Consider the following 19608-nt stretch of genomic DNA (forward strand, 5'->3'; position numbering starts at 1 on the left):
TTCAACTTGCCCTTCCCACTGTCCCCTTGCCCAGCTTATGACATCGAGAAATTAGTATTAGTATAAAACTGAAACACTTTAAAATCTTGAGAGTTTTAGGGACCAATAGTCAAAAAGTAGAATGTAATCAGGTGTAGTTTCTAAGTGAGATTGTGATAAATTCATCTGAAGTAGGAAGTACTGTAGGACAAGTGAAACATCTTACATACTTTTTTTTTTATTGTCAAAAGGACCAAGAAACAAAGTTTTGAAATATTCTCTATAAGAGGTGATGAACTAAAACATGAAGGTGAAAAAATATATTAGACTATTTTAATTGAGCTCCAGTTATACTGACTAGCACACGAGCCATAGGAATTGTCATCTACCACTAAGGCAGCAAAAGACTGGAAACATTTTTCAGTTTTTCAGCTTCTATTGGCAGAGAACAAGGCCTTTTTAAAGGTGAAATAAGAGGCAACAGAAAGCATGATGGGAGATATCCTTAGGCACAGACTGCTGCTGATGGTCCATGACTGCTGCTGGAGAGCTACCCAACTTGATTAGGTTCTGGGATTCTTCTGTTTCTCGATAATTAGTTTGTCAGTTGAGTACAGTTCACTAATGTGAGTCTGAAAACAAATGAAAGACATTTTAAGTGAAAGCATACAGGAAAAGGATGTGCACTTCAAGAGAAAAAGGAAAAAAGATTTCAAAATTTAGGTTAAAATGAATCATTTCTCTCTTTTTGAAATGTACACTGACATCACTATTATTCATCACATTTATCTTTTTACTTGGTGTAACTATTCCCTATATTGAAATTGTGTTTCTCTTACTTTGAGAAAAAAAAATCGAGAAAAATATTCTCCATTTGCAATTCTTTCCATTCTCAAATTTTCTCTCTGTCTCTCTCTCTCTCACTGAAACACACCCACCCACACCCACACCCACACCCACCCACACCCACACCCACCCACACCCACACCCACCCACACCATGTATGCACAGGCACATTTTTTCCCCTTGTAATGAGAGAGAAATACTATAACCTTATTTTCTCTTAGTGTTTTCCAAGCTCTTTAAGAACATCTTCATTAAGTAAGAGTTTCATTAGATTTACAAATGGAGGCAGAATAAGATAAGTCAGTGTTACCACAACCAAACTTCACTGTTAATTGATAGGTAGAAATCTCTGAATTCTTTGCTTCTAGTGATTCTTCCCTCCTGCCTCATTAGGACAGCTCAGGAGGAGTAGAAGCTAGGGAGAAAGAGAATGCTAGGGAGAAAGAGAATGCTAGGGAGAATGGGAGGAGAATGATGTAGGAGGGAAGAGAAATACGTTTTTAAAGTTCACAGATTTTATGAAATAAACACTTTAGGTAGTGAAAATATTCTTTCCCCCCAAACCTTCCCTTTTTCCTAACTTCATACCTGGACTACTGATATAGCCTGCTGGCTGGTCTCTCAGACCTAAATCTCTCCCTCTCCAGTCTATCCTCCACTCAGCTGTCAACTTTGTCTTTCTTTTCTTTTTTTTTTTTAATTATATTTTACTTTTTCTATTTACATGTAAACACAATTTTTAACATTCCTTTTTTTAAATAAAATTTTGAGTTCCAAATTTTCTCCTTCCCTCCTCCTATGCCAGAGACAGAGACAGAGAAAAAGAGAAAGAAAGAAGCAGGAAGAAAAAAAGTGAATGAGAGAGAGTGAAAGAGATAGAGACTAAAGAGACAGAGAAAAAGAGAAATTAGTAAGAAGAAAGAGAGAATGAAAGAGAAAGAGAGAGTGTGAGAGCATGAGACCAAGAGAGTAAGGGAGAGAGACAGAGAAAGGGAGGGAGAAAAGGAGAGAGGAGGAAGGAGAGGGGGGAGAGGAGAGGGGAGAGGAGAAAGAATGTATTGAGCGATTACTATGCACTTACGTGCCAGTGGGTAAACTCAATTAGGTATAAGTCATAGAGTGTACACACACTAAAAAATAAAGTGAAAATAACACTTCAATGTGCATTCAGACCCCATGAATTTTTTTTTTTACTGGATGAAAAACAGAAAAACAGCATTTTTTTTCTGAAATCTGATTGCTCCTCATTTCTTATAACATAATAGTATTCTATTACATTCATATACCACAACTTGTTCAGCCATTCCCCAATTGATGGACATCTCAATTCTTTGCCATCACAAAAAGAGCTGCTATAGATATTTTCGTGCATTCGAGTCCTTTTCCCCCTTTTATGATCTCTGGGATACATATCTAGTAGTGGTATTGTTTGATCACATGGTATGCACATTTTGGTTGCTTTTTCAGATCAATTCACAACTTCACCAACAATGCATGAATGCCCCATTAATTGATTTTTCTTAAGTGCGCTATGACCACGGTCATAGTAGGTATGGCTGATAGATGTCTCTCTATATTCATCCATCAGTCAACAAAGATTTGTTAAGCACCTACTATGTGTTTAGGCATTATACTAGGAATTTAAAGACAAAAACAAAAGAATTCCTGCCTTCAAAGAGCTTACATTTCATTTGAGGTAAACACTATCTAAATAGATGCAATATAACTTCTCACTATATCTTTGTACACAATCATTTTGGGAGGTGGTAGAAGTAGCTCTGCTCCAGGTTCTAGTTCAGGCTCTGCCATTTATTGGATGTGTGATCTTTTGAAACCCACTTCAATTTTCTAGAAATCATCATCTTCATATGTAAAATGCTGGAGATGGCCTCGATCACCTCTGAGTTTCCTTTCAAAGTGTAAGATTTTATAATTCTATGTTCAGTTAATAAAATCTGGCAGGTGTTAAATGAGATACAAGAGCAGTCTTTGCACCTGTTGGCATTGTAACTATACCAGCCTCCCCAGAGGCTGCCAGAGGAAACTTTCAGCGGCTATTTCCCATAAAGCCTGTGGGTGAGCACTGCTGTGTTCTAAGCAATTGGAACTATAATTGGCTTTCTGCCACCTCTCAGCTGGGATGCTCTTTCCTTCCTAACTACCTGCAAGCTACAGCCCAGGAGTCCAAATGGTAAATATACTAATAGAGGAGGTAACTAAGATCTTTGAGGAAACTCTGATCCTTTGCTACATATAAGAGTAACAGAGAGAGCAACCAAAGAATGCAAGTGGCAGGCTATCTTCAGCCTTCTCCATCAGCCTTTTTCTTATCACCCTGATACACAAGCCCTTTCTAGCTTCTGTACAAGCTTCTCAACTTCTGTATGACTCTTTGTTCATACCACTCTTACCCCTTATGGCCTTAAACTATAAATATCTTTCTCTCCTGCTAGTCTGTAAAATCCACAAGGGCATGGAATATATTTGTGTACCCCAGTATAGTGTCTTGCCCATAGAACTGAACAGGAAGGAATCTTAGATATAATCTACTTTAGGGATTAACCTAGTATTTATGAACTTTAAAAATAAATATATTTTGACAATTATATTATATATTTATATACATAATATATATAACATTATATATTATATATTTCAATATAATTGTTTTTTGGAAAATATGGATCCATTTATTTACTAATATATTTTTACCACTTTTTTTTTGAGTTTCAAATTCTCTTTCTCCCTCTAGCCTCATTCATAGAAAAAGCAAGCAATGTGATACCAATTATACATATGATATCATGTAAAACAGATTTTCATACTGACCATGTTAAAAAAAAATAGAAAAAAAGCAAGAATAAGGAATGATAAAAGTATGCTTCAATCTGTACTCAGATTTCATCAATATTCCCAATACTCCCTTTGGATGTGATAGCATTTTCTATCATGTGTGCTTTGAAATTATCTTAGATCATTGTGTTTATTTTATTTTACAAATTTAAAAACACTAGTATGAGAAGGGAACCCTAAGCTTCAACAGATTGCAGAACAAGCCCACAAAATAGTGAAGAGCCCTAATAACTTAAACTGCCTTGGCACTCCCCCTCCATCCTCTATAGGATTATAAATTTGAAACTGGAAAGGACTAGAGACAATTGAGTCTATTTCCCCATCCTCCTCATTTTTATAGATGAAGAAACTGAAGGCCAGTGGGGTAAACCCAAAGTTATATAGAGAGTAGGGATGCAAGAAATATTTGCTGAAGACATCCATATAGGATGGAATTATGAATTTCTGTGGATTGCTGGAGAAAGTACATCAGGAAACACAGATTCAATCTTAACCCTGACACTTCCTCCAGTAGTTGTAACAAATGAGGCAGTTACTTCCCTTCTTAGCTTCAGTTTTTCACCTGCATGCAAAGTGAGGACAAAAATGACTTGCTTCTGCTATACCCAATGGGTTGTTATGAAAAAGCATCTTGTACATATGAAGAAGGCACTATAGAAACCTGCATGCTTTTTTTGTGTGATGCCAGTAAGGGTAAGGAAGATGGAAGGAAACCTATAACTAATTGTATCCTTTTATTTTTTCTTCTTCCACATACAAACTTCTCTAAATGGAGAAATCTTCTGTACTTTTCAAATTTTACAATTTCAGAACAATATTTAAAATCAAACTCCACAGCTTATGATAATTATATTTTTTGAATGTTCAAAGACTATTTTTACCAACTGACTAAAATATAGGTCAATCTCACAAAATAAAGGTTGAACCCTTCATATGAAATCTCTTTGAAAGGAAAAAAAAAGCATATATATATATATATACATATATATGTGTGTGTGTGTGTGTGTGTGTGTGTGTGTGTGCGCGCACAGGAATACACTGAAAAAATGACATCGATTATATGGCATGTAGTAGAAGCATGACATTTGCTTTATAGGTCCTACTTGTAATTATCTGCTTTATCCATACAGTAAAATATGAACAAAGTAAGCACAAGCAGGAGAGCTATGGGGGCACAGTGGAGAGAGTGCTGGGCCTGAAGTCGAGAAGACCCAAGCTTAATTTTGGGATCAGACGGACTAACTGTGTGATCCTAGGTAAGTCAATTTACCTCTAGATGTCTCAGTTTCCCTCATCTGTAAGATAGGGATAATAAAAGCACCTCCCTCCCTGGACTGTTATGAGGATCAAACAAGACTGTAAATGATATATAATAATACCTTATATTATTATATATTATAATACATTATATGTAAATAATATAATATAATACGACTAATAAATAAGTGTAAAGCACTTAGCATAGGGCCTGGAAAATAATAAATGTTATATAAATGTTAGCTATTATTATTATTATCATTATCCTGAAAACAATTTATATAACTACAACAATGTAACTGGAAAGAACAACAAAAAACTGAAAATGAAACTTGGGGCTCTGTAATTTGCCTGAGTTTAATCTCATAGGAAAGATGAGAAAGTAAGTTTTTCTCCTTTCTTTGGTTTTTCCTTCCTCCCTTTCTAAAGATGTGGAACATTGTACACACTGTCAGTTTTGGTTGATTTGTTAGTCAGTTTGCTGATCTGCTTATTTTTTTCTTTTTAAAAAAATTCTTTATTTAAGAGAGAGCTCACTGGATGGGTTTAATTTAAAAATTAAAAATAATGCACTAAAATATTCTGGCAAATATTAGCAGTAAAAATGGCAAGATAAACTGGTTTGTGTGGCCAACAGAGAAAGCCCATTTCTGAGGTGGGAGGAATGCTCAACTTGCTTTTAAATTTTATTTTAAGGGAATTTCTATCCTATCACCAGCCTTACGTTATTAAAAATAAAGTTTAGAACCTCCACACAAACTTGATAAAGACTTGTATTTCTATTTCTTGGCCATTTAATAACATGAGAACCTGATTATAGTGCTGGAGGAGAAGTGGCAGATTCTGACAACAGTTATTTTGCCATTATTAAAGCAAACAGATATATCTGTTCCCAAGGATATGCATATCACAGTTGAGATGCAAGTCTTTGTGCTGTGTGTGTTAAGAGTAGTTGGTTATGTCCAATGGATCATCTAGAAGGAGGACAAAATTCTGGCCTCCCTTCTTGGCCCCTCGGCCAGATTTTAGGAGACAAAAGCTCCATTGACACCCCATCACACTTGTTTTGCATACTGACTATCTTAAAGGACTGACAAATCTCCCATGAGGGATTCCTATTGCAAGATAAGTTGGTTGTGAATTAGAATGAAGTAATCTAGAGTCATAATCACGCCAAGTGTAGGAGATCAAACAAAAGACAATACAGAACTGGAAGAAAATAAACAGGCCCCAAGTTGTATATACTAGTTGCAAATTCAATCTGACATATTTTAATGTTCAGTTGGAGAGATGAGGCCTTATTAATAAAAATGGTGTTAAGACATGTCATAAAGATGAATGCATTAAAAAAAAAAGGGCATTATTAAACAGTATGTTTCAGATTCTGTGCTGTGCTAATTGCTTTCTCAGTCTAAATTCCTTGAAAAACAGAGCCTGATATTTGGGCTCAACCTACCTTTTCAGCCTTCTCTTATATTATTCCCTTTCCCAAATTCTACATTTTTAGTCAAAGCAGAATATCTATCACCTTTAAACGTGGCTATTCTTTCCTATCTGCCTATTCTGGCTCATCCCATTTGCCTGCCTTGAATAGTCCACCTTTTATATCTCTAGCTAGGTATTATAGATGGACAATGGATTAAGCAGTAGCAAACTAAAAACTCGCTTTTGCCTTTCTTCTTTCCCCACATCTGCACCCTTCTTATCTTCTAAATATATCACATTCCATTACTATTATTCAATTCAAAACTATTCTCACTATTCAATTTAACTAATAACTACAAAGTTAAGAAATCAGGTTAGCTCTAGAGTTCCTTTAAATTATAAATCCAACAGTCCTATAAAGATACTTTTGCCCACCTTGAGAAGGGGATTCTTTGAGCCTTTAAGACTTAAAAGAATGTAATTCTATCAGTAAAATACCATTTTTTAATTTGTAAGCTCTTCCAAATATCCCTTCAAATCAGATCTCACAAGAGGCCTTTATTAGAAAGAGACCATGTCTATTACTTAATTTTACTTTTCCTTTCCTTGGATATCTATGGTCCTACCTTGCCATTTATTATGCAACTCTTCCAGTCAGGGACTTGATCAAAAGCTTATCCAAAATACATAAAGAGGCAAACAAAGCTAATCCAATAAACACAAAATATTAGAAAGAAAAAAGATATAACTTATTTAGTGGAGGGCATCCAGGATGGTAAAGAGATTCTACACCTAGCTATATAGAGATTGATGAAAGAAATCGGCAATGTTTATAATGTGAAGAAGCTCTCAGATGTCTTTAAGAATATTGAGGGTGATCCATAAATTATCAGCATTTCTATATATCACTAATAAAATCCAACAGCAAGAGATGCAGAGAGAAATTCCATTTAAAATAACCGTCGATAGTATAAAATATTTGGGAATCTATCTGCCAAGGGAAAGTCAGGAACTATATGAGCAAAATATGAGCAAAACTACTTTCCACAAAAATCAAGTCAGATCTAAACAATTGGAAAAATATTAAGTGCTCTTAGGTAGATCAAGTGAATATAGTAAAGATGACAATACTCCCTAAACTAATCTATTTATTTAGTGCTATACCAATCAGACTCCCAAGAAACTATTTTAATGACCTAGAAAAAATAACAACGAAATTCACATGGAAGAACATAAGGTCAAGAATTTCAAGGGAATGAATGAAAAAAAAATCAAATAAAGGTGGCCTAGCTGTACCTGATCTAAAGCTATATTATAAAGCAGCAGTCACCAAAACCATTTGGTATTGGCTAAGAAATAGACTAGTTGATCAGTGGAACAGATTAGGTTCACAGGACAAAATAGTCAATAACTATAATAATCTAGTGTTTGACAAACCCAAAGATCCCAACTTTTGGGATAAAAACTCATTGTTTGACAAAAACTGCTGGGAAAATTGGAAGTTAGTATGGCAGAAACTAGGCATGGACCCACATTTAACACTGTACACCAAGAAAAGATCAAAATGGGTTCATGATCTAGGCATAAAGAACGAGATCATAAATAAATTAGAAGAACATAGGATAGTTTATCTCTCAGACTTGTGGAGGAGGAAGGAATTTGTGACCAAAGAAAAACTAGAGATCATTATTGATCACAAAATAGAAAATTTTGATTATATCAAGTTAAAAAGCTTTTGTACAAACAAAACTAATGCAAACAAGATTAGAAGGGAAGCAACAAACTGGGAAAATATTTTTTACATTTAAAGGTTCTGATAAAGGCCTGATTTCCAAAATATACAGAGAATTGACTCCAATTTATAAGAAATCAAGCCATTCTCCAATTGATAAATGGTCAAAGGATATGAATAGATAATTTTCATATGATGAAATTGAAACTATTTCCATTCATATGAAAGTGTTCCAAATCACTATTGATCAGAGAAATGCAAATTAAGACAATTCTAAGATACCACTATACACCTGTCAGATTTGCTAAGATAACAAGAAAAAATAATGATGAATGTTGGAGGGGATGTGGGAAAACTGGGACACTAATACATTGCTGGTGGAGTTGTGAACAGATCCATCCATTCTGGAGGGCAATTTGGAACTATGCACAAAAAGTTGTGCATACCCTTTGATCCAGCAGTGTTACTGCTGGGCTTACATAAACCAAATTGATATTAAAGAAGGGAAAAGGACCCGTAGGTGCAAAAAATGTTTGTGGCAGCCCTTTTTGTAGTGACTAGAAAGTGGAAATTGAATGGATGCCCATTAATTGGAGAATGGTTGGGTAAATTGTGGTATATGAATGTTGTGGAATATTATTGTTCTGTAAGAAATGACCAGCAGGATGAATACAGAGAAGCTTGGAGAGACTTACATCAACTGATGCTGAGTGAAATGAGCAGAACTAGGAGATCATTATACACTTCAACAACAATACTATATGAGGATGTATGCTGATGGAAGTAGCTATGTTCAACAATGAGAGGATCCAAATCAGTTCCAATTGATCAGTAATGAATGGAACCAGCTACACCCAGAGAGAGAACACTGGGAAATGAGTATGGGCCACAACATAGCATTGACACTTTTTTTGTTATTGTTTGCTTGCATTTTTGTTTTTCTTCCCAGGTTATTTTTAACTTCTTTCTAAATCTGATTTTTCTTGTGTAGCAAAACATCTCTCTAAATATGTAAACATTTATTGTATTTAACATATTTAACATGTATGGGACTACCTGCCATCTAGGGGAGGGGGTGGAGGGAAAGAGGGGAAAAATTGGAACAGAAGTTTTTGCAAAGTTCAATGTTGAAAAATTACCCATGCATATGTTTTGTCAATAAAAAGCTTTTTTTAAAATAAGGAATATTGAGGGTGATCAAGTAAAGAGGACTTCCTCTATTTGGCCTTGGACTAACCAGAGTCTATTGGTTCAGTGTAAAGAAGAACTTTCAAATAATTCATACTATTAAAAAAGTACTAATGGTTTCTATGAAGCACCATGGTTTGTAGTGTTTGTAGAATTTGTGGCCAAAGAAGAACTAGAGATCATTATTGATCACAAAATAGAACATTATGATTATATCAAGTTAAAAAAGACAACTGACTCTGATGTCAACTTTAATGTATAACAACTACTCATGTTATAAGGATCTGGAAGGAATTTTCTTCTACCACCCTTCCCAATGTTCCAAATAAAAAGCTCATAATTAATAAAGTATATATTGAGAGTATATTTTGAACTTGATTTTATTAATGAGAAACTGTACGCAAAGGGTGCATACTTTGATCCTATGAAGGAAAAACTTTCTGGCTCATTCTATTTTCCTGAATTTCTTTAGTTTTATGAAAAACACCATATGGTAGTCTCTTCCTTTCACATTCTAAGCTGCTGCAGCTAAAGGAAGATGACTCAATATAAATGACCCCACTAGGCACTGGCTTCCTGGAGAATTCTTTGCTGCCCTGCTCTAAGAGTCTGAAACCACGGGTTGTATATAATTATTTCTCCTCCCAGCAAGGTTATATGGTAGAGAACAAATCCATTCACTTTCCATCCCCTCTTGCCCCCATTTCTACCCATAACTATGGGCTATGCTCATCATCTGTGAAACACATGGGACATAGTAGGAAAAGCACTGGACTTGGGAGACTTGCATTGAAATCCTGGCTAGGCTACTCCTTAGTTATATGATCTTATCCAGTGGTCCTCAAACTTTTTAAATAGGGGGCCAGTTCACTGTCTCTCAGACAGTTGGAGGGCCGGACTATAGTAAAAACAAAAGCTCACACTCTGTCTCTGCCCCTCAGCCTATTTGCCATAACCCGGCGTGCCCCATAAATGTCCTCAGCAGCTGCATCTGGCCCGTGGGCTGTAGTTTGAGAACCCCTGATCTTATGAAACCAAGCCCCTTCATCTCTGGGCCTTAGGTTTCTCCCCTGTTAAATGAGGGGGTGAGGAGAGATGATAGCTCTAAATCCAAGTCTCCATTACCAAAAGACAATGAATAAATGCCACGGGATGCCTGGACTGTCAGGTGGAGTCCCTTGCCAAGACGAAGATTGCTCATCAAGACATTATGTAACAAGGGCTCCAAAAGATAAGAGCACCTGATGTACAGTGTCTAGTTTGTTCTTAGAAGCTGCTGGAGGATTGGATGAGGAAGACTCAACGTCAGAACCACGTAAAAGCTGGCACAGCAACAAGGTAAGGACAACAGGAGCTCCGGGATGAGTGCAAACACCTAAGGATGATCCTCTCTCAAAGGTCAACCAGGCTGGGCAGTTACTCAGCACCTGACTCAAGCTTTGGGTTATCACAATCTGTAGAATCCCAAAGCAGCTATAATTAGATACATTATGATGCAATCCCTTATGTTGATGCTAGAGGGATATGTGCCTTTTCCTTATGAATAATTAACTTTCAACATCCAGTCAGTTTGCTGGATATCTTTGGCAAATTTTTACTTCCACTCAGTATACTTTTGGAACTGACATGTTATGTAGGCTTTAATTGTAATATTAATAGAAATTATTATTTGATAAGGTAAAATTCCTTCCAATACTGGGAGAAATTAAATATTCCTATATTATCCAACATTATCTCATTCCAAAGCTAGTTCCATCACGACTTCCCAAACTCTTTCAGGACCTTTTTTCAACATGAATAAGTCTTCCTCCTTTCCTTTCCTCTCTACTGTTCCAGTTCCCTTTTGTGTTTTCTTTCCCAATTAGAGTTTTTGTTTTGTTCTTTTTAAAAAATTTTTGGTAAATTTAAAAATTTTACATTTAAATAAAAAATGAGAAAACAAAAAAAAATTGTCATGTACACAGCAGAGAGGATTCAATAAATTTTCATTTCAAGAAAATCTATACAATAAATACTATATATTATTTTCACAGCTGCCCAGCTTTTGCTTTCTTCCTTTTGGTTTTCTTTTGTTCTCTGCATTGCACTTTTTTACTTTATTTTTTCTTCACCTCCCTTGTTTTTAATGTTTTACTGATGTTCTTTCCTTTTTCTTTTCACCTCCCTCATTTCTCACTGACTCATTCCCTTTTTCTCCTTAAGAAAAGAACCAATCTTTTAATAAGAAGCAGTTGAATGTGCACAGAGGCTACCAAATAAATATAAGCATTGCTACATTGGTATCAAAAGACCCCATGGAACTCAGCAGGGTTGGGGAGTAAGCCCAGGACAAGCTGCTGCTGGCCACTGCTTCTCCGGTTGTAAGCTGGTCCAGGAGTAGTGTTACAACCAAGGCTCTTTTAGAGTGAGAGAATCCTTTATTGAGCTACCCTCATGAGAAGCAGGTGTGCAGGGTGAAACACACCCCAAATACTGAAGCAAGAGCAAACTTTATACTGTTAATTCACTTCCTTACCTCTCCTTTCAAGATGCTGACTGGTTGGATTTACAGTCATAGTTCGTTATAATTGGCCAGATTTACAACCAGAGTTATTAGTCGGATTTTCAATCTTCTTCATGTGTCCATGCGACATGTCACAAAGCTTGTGCTCTGCCACTGACATGAGCCTGGTTTAGGCCTGGGCCCCTTTGTCAGCAACTTTGATGTTTAGTCAGTTCCTTGGCTCACATGATGACTGACTGGAGGTATCTTAAGTTATTTCATCCCTTCCTTCATCCTGTTTTGACAATATCTGTGGAAATCTAACTTCTCAGACTCCTCACATACGTCATATTTCTTCATGCAGATCTTTCAAATCACCTTCTGGTCAGTGGTCAGTACTCTTATTCTGCCTGCCCAAGTAAACTGTGTCTAATATGAAAATTATGTTGAACAAGACTCATGTTCCTGATCTTTCCATCTGTCCTTCTGGGTGCCAGGACTTTAGCCTATACATAGTTATTTCAGGCTGAGTTTTCATCTATCCTTTGCAGATGGCAGAATGATACAACCCTTGCTATGAACCAATCCTAGACAATGATATCCTTTGTCCTCTATCTGCAATTTATCCTGCAAGGGGAATCTTGTTCAGTGAGGCTGAATTTTTTTTGTTTTTGTTAGATGACCTTGGAAGTCCTTTCCAACTTTAAGATCCTAGGGTCTTATTATTTCTCTTCTAAGTTTTTCCACCTTTTGCTTGGGATGATTTTGACTTATAGCTAACATTACATTTACTTGCCAGAAGGCACTCTTGTCTGAATTGTCCATGTTTTTAGCTTCATAATAGCAGAGCATTACAGAAACAGGATTGGAAGGGTCCATTTAAGGTCATTTGGTCTAACTCTTTTTATTTTACATATGAGGAAACTGAGTCCCAGAGATATAAAGCAATTTGACCAAAGTCATACAGGTAAGTAAGTAAGGATTTAGAGGTGGAAGGAATCTTAAAGGCAACTAAGCTAAAATCTTTCATTTTACACAGAGAATTCTGAGAAAGGTTAACTTAGTTGGCCAAAGCCAGCGGTAGAGCAGATACTGGAGCCCAAGTCTCTGAACTCCTAACCTAGTCTTTTTCTTTGGGTGGGAGTAAGGACCCTGTCCACAAATCCTTTTTATTCTGCACTTCTGGTCCATCACTTCTCTGCCAGGAGGTGAGAAGCATGTTTCATCATCAATCTTGCAAAGTTATGATTGGGCCCCAATGCACTATTCAGACGTAACGTTTTTCACAGTTGTTTTCCTTTCCATTATTATAGTTCTCATTATTTTCCCTACTATAATATGTTTGTGTCCAGTGCATAAACTTCCTTATATGGTTCAGATCAACATACTTCCCACAAAATATCGATAAAGTACTTTTTAAAGTTTTCTCATTGAAATTAAAAGTCAGATTTCACTTTCTATTCTTACGGACATAGTAATGTTGTATAGTAATCAAACCAGCCAACCAACCAACCCAGTATTGGATTGGGAGTCAAGAGATACTAGTTCTAGTCTCACCAAGACATTTAATCTCCTTATGACTCAGTTTTCTTATTAGGAAAATACTCCTTTCCAGTTTCAACAATGATCTATTTTGAAAATTTGATAGAAAAGGGCAACTAAGTGGCATGTGGATAGAGTGGTGGCTCTGGATTCAGGAAGACCTGAGTTCAAATCTGGCATCAGATACTTTCTAGCTGTGTGACCCCAGGGCACCTAGTCCTGTTTGCCTAAGTTCCTCACCCGTAAAATGGGTTGGAGAAGGTAATGGTAAATCACTCTAGTATCTTTGCCAATAAAACCCCAAATGGATTCATGAAGAGTCAGACATAACTGAAATGACTAAATAACAACAACAGGGCACTTTAAGTGCATTTGTCTGTCTCTGGGGATACAGGGAATCTAGTATTAGGGTAGGGAAAGAAAATGGATCCCACCAAAGGCAAGGAGAATTTATATTATTTATCCACTCCTGTGAAGCCTTTGTGCTTTTTATTATATGCATACTCAATTGAAGGCTGACCTGTACTCAATATATTAAAAAAAAAAAAAGATGAATGAAAGATTAAGTTACCTTAAGAAATATAGCTTTCTTATTATTAAACAGAAATTCAGATGGAATTTTTATGCACAGTGCTGCACTTCTTTTTTTCTATATATTTTTTAAAAATTCTGTACTTCACAATACCAAATACAATGGCATATATACCATAGCATAAAAAAAGATAATTGTCTCCCCAGTTCCCTCAAATTGCAGATCTCCATTATCTCCTTTTAAGTATACATGTTCAGATTTTCATAGCTATTCTAGTTGTCTGTTACCTACTAATCTTGCTTCTGTTCTCATTTCTGCTATACTCATTTCTCAGTATTTATTCGGGGATAATGCTAGTAATTAGTTGTTAGGTTCTTACCAAGTACTAATGAGATAATGAGATATTGGGTTTTTACTAAGTGCTAAGTCGGTACTTAACAATTTTCTAGTTCCGACTTTTACTGGTAGTTTGACTTGTGAATTCCTGGGGAATAGCTTGCGTGCTTGGGAGGAGCAAGCTCATTGGTTGAAGTGGTTCCTCCCAGAAGCCCTTGCATTATTCCACGCCCATTCTCTAGGAGGATAAAAAGGGCAGCCCTCCAGAGATAGTCAGTCTCTGCTCTACACCAGGCTTGATGCAGCTCTCTGCAGGAAGGGAAGTCTGCTCTCTATAGGAAGAAGAATCTGTCCGAGAGATTTGAGTTGACACAGCAGATCTCCTCCCAGAGAGCGATCGGCAGCTTCTGGAGACAACAGCATGCTATAATTAGTTACCTTAATATTATTGTTGTGTTTTTAAACTTGCCCTCTCTGGGCTGACAGCATAGTTCTACATAGAATGAAAATTCACAACCTTACAACTTTGGAGGGGGAGTGAATGTCCCCAACTGTTTCTAAAATGTCTGACAACCTAATTATTTCCAAGGCTCAGCATCCTTTCTCTTTTGGCAAATAGGGCCAAACACATTCTAGGTCTGTGGGATTGACAGAAAGGACTGCACAGGTCACTGACCTTTCTGTTTCTTATTTTCTAGGATAAATCATGTCCTTTTTAGGTGCTTAGGGAAACATGTGCTCCTCTCTGGCCACTGACCCTGTAATATAATAGCTTCTGGATTGTTTTGGATGCAGTTTTTACAAGCTGTCTCCCATAAACCTTTGCCAAAAGTCCTGTTAGAAAGCATTTCATGTTCTCTCCGGCACTAGGACACACAGTCTCATGGTACTGTAGTAGAAAGTGTCACAAGGCTGAAGTGTTAGACAAAGTTGGATGAAATCACAGCTTATAAAGAAGACAACACAGGGGGATAAGCAGAGAAGAAGAAAAGAGCCCTAGCAGAAAAATGATCAGAAATTCCTTTTATAAGGAATATCTTTCCAAGAAAGCTCCCACTGTACTTAGTATAGTGGTATAGGTATATATATTGGTACCCAGTCAGCACTTAATCAGTGCTTTATTCATCTATCCATCTCCCATATGCTAGGGCATTGAGTAAATGAGAGATCAGTAGTTTTGTACTAAGCAGATCTAATACTTAGTGAGCTGAGAGAAGGAGAAGGGGAGGCTATACAGGAAGCTTCTAACAAAACAAATGCACAGCGTACAGCTTCTAAAGATACAGAGGTATCAAACTAAAATCTGACTTTGGGTGGTTGGTCACTCACATGCTGGTGTGGAATTTCATAAGTTTCTGTCAACATTTGTGAAGGGAGAGTCTGTCCACAGTGTCAATCATACTACGGATCTACTCCTACATCTCTTATTCTCAGGTAAGGACAAGAGCCAGGCCCTGCTTAAGAATTCCTAACCTATCTGACAAGTCTGTGTGCCTTAGTCCCTTTCTAATTTCAAACTACTGTTTAGCCTTTCATCTTCCTACATATGCATTCTCTCAGTCCCCAAATTCTGTTCCTCATTCTTAATGCTTGGTCCCTCCATTTCTGGCACTTAGCTCTCAGTCCAAGGGCTGTGGCGGCATTTCAAATACTTTTAAATGAGCAGGCAAGAGACTAGAACAAATCCTTGTACAGTATCAATCAACTCTTAATCTCTCTGCCTCTGTCTTTCCCTCTCTCTTTCCCCCTTCTTCTCTCATCTCTCTTTCACTCTTGCTCCTCCCTCCTTCTCTCCTTCTCTCTTTATCTGTCTCTCTTTGTTTCTCCTCGCCCCTCTCTTCTTTCTCTCTCTCTTTGTCCCTCCCTCCCTCTGTCTCTCTTCCCTTCCCCTCCCTCCCTCCTTCCCCCCTTCTCTCTCTGTCTCTATCTCTGCCTCTCGTGTTGTCTCTGTCTTTGTGTCTCTCTCTCTCTGTCTTTGCCCCCCTCTTTCATCTCTGTCATTCAACAGCCAGGCATTGTGCAAAGTGTCAGGATACACAAAAGGCCAAAGAGACAAACCCTGCCCTCAAGGAATCCACAAGCAATGGGAGAGACAACAAGCTAAGAAATATGTACAAATAAGCTACATAAAGGATAAACAGGAATTAATTAACAAGAGTGAAGGCACTAAAATCAAGAGAGGTTGGAAAAGGCTTTTTGTAGAAGCTGGAATTTTAGTTGGGACTTAGAGGAAGTTAGGAAAGTCAGTAGACAGATTTGAGAGGGAAGTATGTTCCAGGCCTGGGGAACAGCTAGAGAAAATGCCTAGAGAGATGGGCACTGATGGAACAGCCAGGAGGCCGAATTGAAGTATATGTGATAGACAGTAAAGTAAGAGAAGAATAGAAAGGTAGAGCAGGGCTGCCTTGTGAAGGGCTTTGAATGCCAGAGGATTTCCTACTAGATCCACACAAAGTCTTCCTCCCACTCTTTGAAGTCAGGCTCATTACTATAATCAACTATTCACAATGTACTTGGACTTTATTAGATCAGTGATTTTATTTGTGTGGACTTTGTATTGCTTTCTACATACTCTGACACCCTCTTAACTTACCCAATTCTTTTAGGAGATCTAGTTAAACATACTGGAGATCCTTTTCTGGTTCTTTTGACATCTTAAAATACAAATGAATCACTCAGGCTACCTATCTGATGAGTCTCATCCCTGTCCATCAGTGTCTCTTTTTGAGAGTTTAAAACAATTTTTAAACTGCAAATAATGTAAAAAAAGTGGGTCAAATGATAATTCATTCCCCACAGAACCATTTTTGATACAATATAGTTAAGAAAGTGATTTAAAAAAAATAAACCAGTTGTAGAAAAATAAACCAGTTGTAGAATTTGCTATTCCTTTTTTTTTCTTTTTTTTTGCTATTGTTTTTAATGGTCCAAATGACAAGTTCCTAAATAACCTACTTAAAGAATTGTGTATCAAGAAACCAAATGGTGAATTTGGCTCATTTCCAGTAGAGGAACTAGTATCACATCACAAGTCTGGCAGCCATTATGTGATATTCTGCCAGTGTTCAGTGTCAGCCAACTTTAAAATATGTTTCATTCACCAAGTTCTGACTTCCTTTGTCCACGGAAGAGAAGTCTCTTAGCACCATGCTGCTGCAAAGCAGCAACCTGGGATACATGTTTATGCATAGTGTTGAAATTAATTGTTGCTATATTGTATTTAACATATACTTTATCATATTTAACATGTATTGGATTATCTGCCATCTAGGGGAGGGGGGTAGGAGAAAGAGTTGGAAAAGTTGGAACAAAAGGTTTTGCAAGGGTCAATGTTGAAAAGTTACCTATGCATATGTTTTGTAAATAAAAAGTTATAAAAAAAAAGAAATTAAGGGAAACAAGGAAGGAAGGAAGGAAGGAAGGAAGGAAGGAAGGAAGGAAGGAAGGAAGGAAGGAAGGAAGGAAGGAAGGAAGGGAGGGAGGAAGGGAGGAAGAAAGGGAGGGAGGGAGGGAGGGAGGAAGGGAGGAAGAAAGGGAGGGAGGGAGGGAGGGAGGGAGGAAGGAAGGGAGGAAGGAAGGAAGAAAGGAAGGAAGAAAGGGAGGGAGGGAGGGAGGGAGGAAGATAGATTAGTTGTTGCAGTTGCACCAATCATCAGTTCCAGAGCACTAATTGGGCTGTTAACTCTTGCCTCATTTTTTTGTGGTTCTGCTTTGTTTCCACAGGGACAAATGGAAAACAAGGCTATTTCACATATTCAGCTTCTTGTAAATTTTAGTGGCTGAGGCTGAGATTTATAAATTTAATTTCTCCTTAACTGCCACAGGTAACAAGGTCTCATGGCCTCTTCAAGATTGCAGTGTTTTAAACTTTGCAGGCAAAGTATAAGGAAATATTGGAATCACAATGATTCAACTTTCCAAATACTTCCGTTGGATCAATAAATTATATAGAAGATATTGTTTTTCCATTGTATAGAGTATAACCTAACCATTTTATTTTTTCCTCGTACTCATTTAATAATGAGAAACTGAAATAGGCCACATGCAACATTTACAATCTTATGCACTTAACTTTTCGCTTCTGTAAAATGGAAACTGTGGAATTAAAGTTTTAGAGATAAATGGGGTTTTAGAATTCTTTTAATTCAGTTTCTTAATTTTACAAATGAGGAAATAGAAGCTTAGAGAGATTGTTTGCTTATCTAGATTCACACTGATTTTAAGTGGCGGAAATAGAATTTCAGTATTTCCTATTACATCATATCTATCTTGCTTACCTCATAAAGTTTTTGTGTAAACAACTTGAGTTCTGTACTGTTGCTGTATAAAGTGAAAGGTTCTAGAAAAAGTTCTTTAATATACTGACAAGGGCAGAAGTTGACATTGATGAGAAGGCATAGGTGGACTGTAATAATTTGCATGGTTCAAAGGAAATCAACTGAAATCATGGGTCCCTTAAAGTAGGTTTGGTGAACTGGGATAAATGTGTATTTTAAGTGTCAGTATTATTCTTGTATTTAACATTGCAAACACACTTAAAACACTGTCTTTAAGAGAACTCACTTAAGTGAGGAAATGGTAAGAAAGCTACTAGTTGCTCTCTGAGTTAGTTGAACTATATCCCAGTGTACTGAGTCACCCTTGATCTTTAAGGGGGAAAACTATGAAGAGGAGAGTTGCTGTTGGACTGGAGACAAGCAAATATAATTCAAGTTTTTCTAAAGGAGGAAGAAAGTGGATTTTTCAAATTCTGAGATGGTAAGCTTGAATTCAGTTTTGGCAAATTCCTATAATGTATTATTATTATTATTATTATTACTGAGGCAATTAGGGTTAAGTGATTTGATTCACACAGCTAGGAAGTGTTAAGTGTCTGAGACCAGATTTGAACTCAAGTCCTCCTGAATTCAAGGCTGGTGCTCCATCCACTGCATCACCTAGCTGCACCCCCTAGAATGTATTAAAAAGATGGTTTACGAGTATTTTTTAAAAGGATGGTACAACTATATGCAAAGGTATGGTTTTATGGTTTTACATAACTATAATCCATGCCAAATGGTGGTCTTCTTTAATGCAGGGTAGAGAGGGAAAAAAGGATAAACAGATCATATAAGTTTTGGCTGAAGAAACTGGAAATAATGGACTTGTAGAAGATTTCAGGGGAAGATGACAGTCTTATTCAAGTATTTGAAGACTTGTTCTGAGAGAAAAAAAAATTGCTCTGACTAGCCCCATAGGGAAGAACAAGGAACAAGAGTATTACAGAGAGGCAAATTTTGACTTGATTAGGAAAAATTGATATCAGTAGTAAAATAAAGTATCCCGAAGAGGAATTGAATTCTCCATTTTCAGAAGTCTTCATCTGTAGACTGGATGACTACTTATCAAAGAAATCGTAGGCAAGATTTTTATTTGGGTATTGTATGGACTTGTTGC

At 36.9% G+C, this 19608-nt stretch overlaps 1 protein-coding gene across 3 annotated transcripts in view; it reads right to left on the minus strand.

Moving 5' to 3' along the window:
* Positions 1-201: 201 nt before the first annotated feature.
* LYRM4 (LYR motif containing 4) overlaps positions 202-19608 on the minus strand; it is a 208880-nt gene continuing 189473 nt past the window's right edge. For all 3 annotated transcript variants that reach the window (XM_074270936.1, XM_074270928.1, XM_074270922.1), the window contains one exon: positions 202-611. In XM_074270936.1, coding sequence (XP_074127037.1) covers positions 543-611 — 69 coding nt within the window. In that variant the 3' untranslated portion in view covers positions 202-542. The remainder of the gene's footprint in view (positions 612-19608) is intronic.

Source organism: Sminthopsis crassicaudata, chromosome 1 (genome assembly GCF_048593235.1).
Source record: "Sminthopsis crassicaudata isolate SCR6 chromosome 1, ASM4859323v1, whole genome shotgun sequence".
Taxonomy (NCBI): Eukaryota; Metazoa; Chordata; class Mammalia; order Dasyuromorphia; family Dasyuridae; genus Sminthopsis; species Sminthopsis crassicaudata.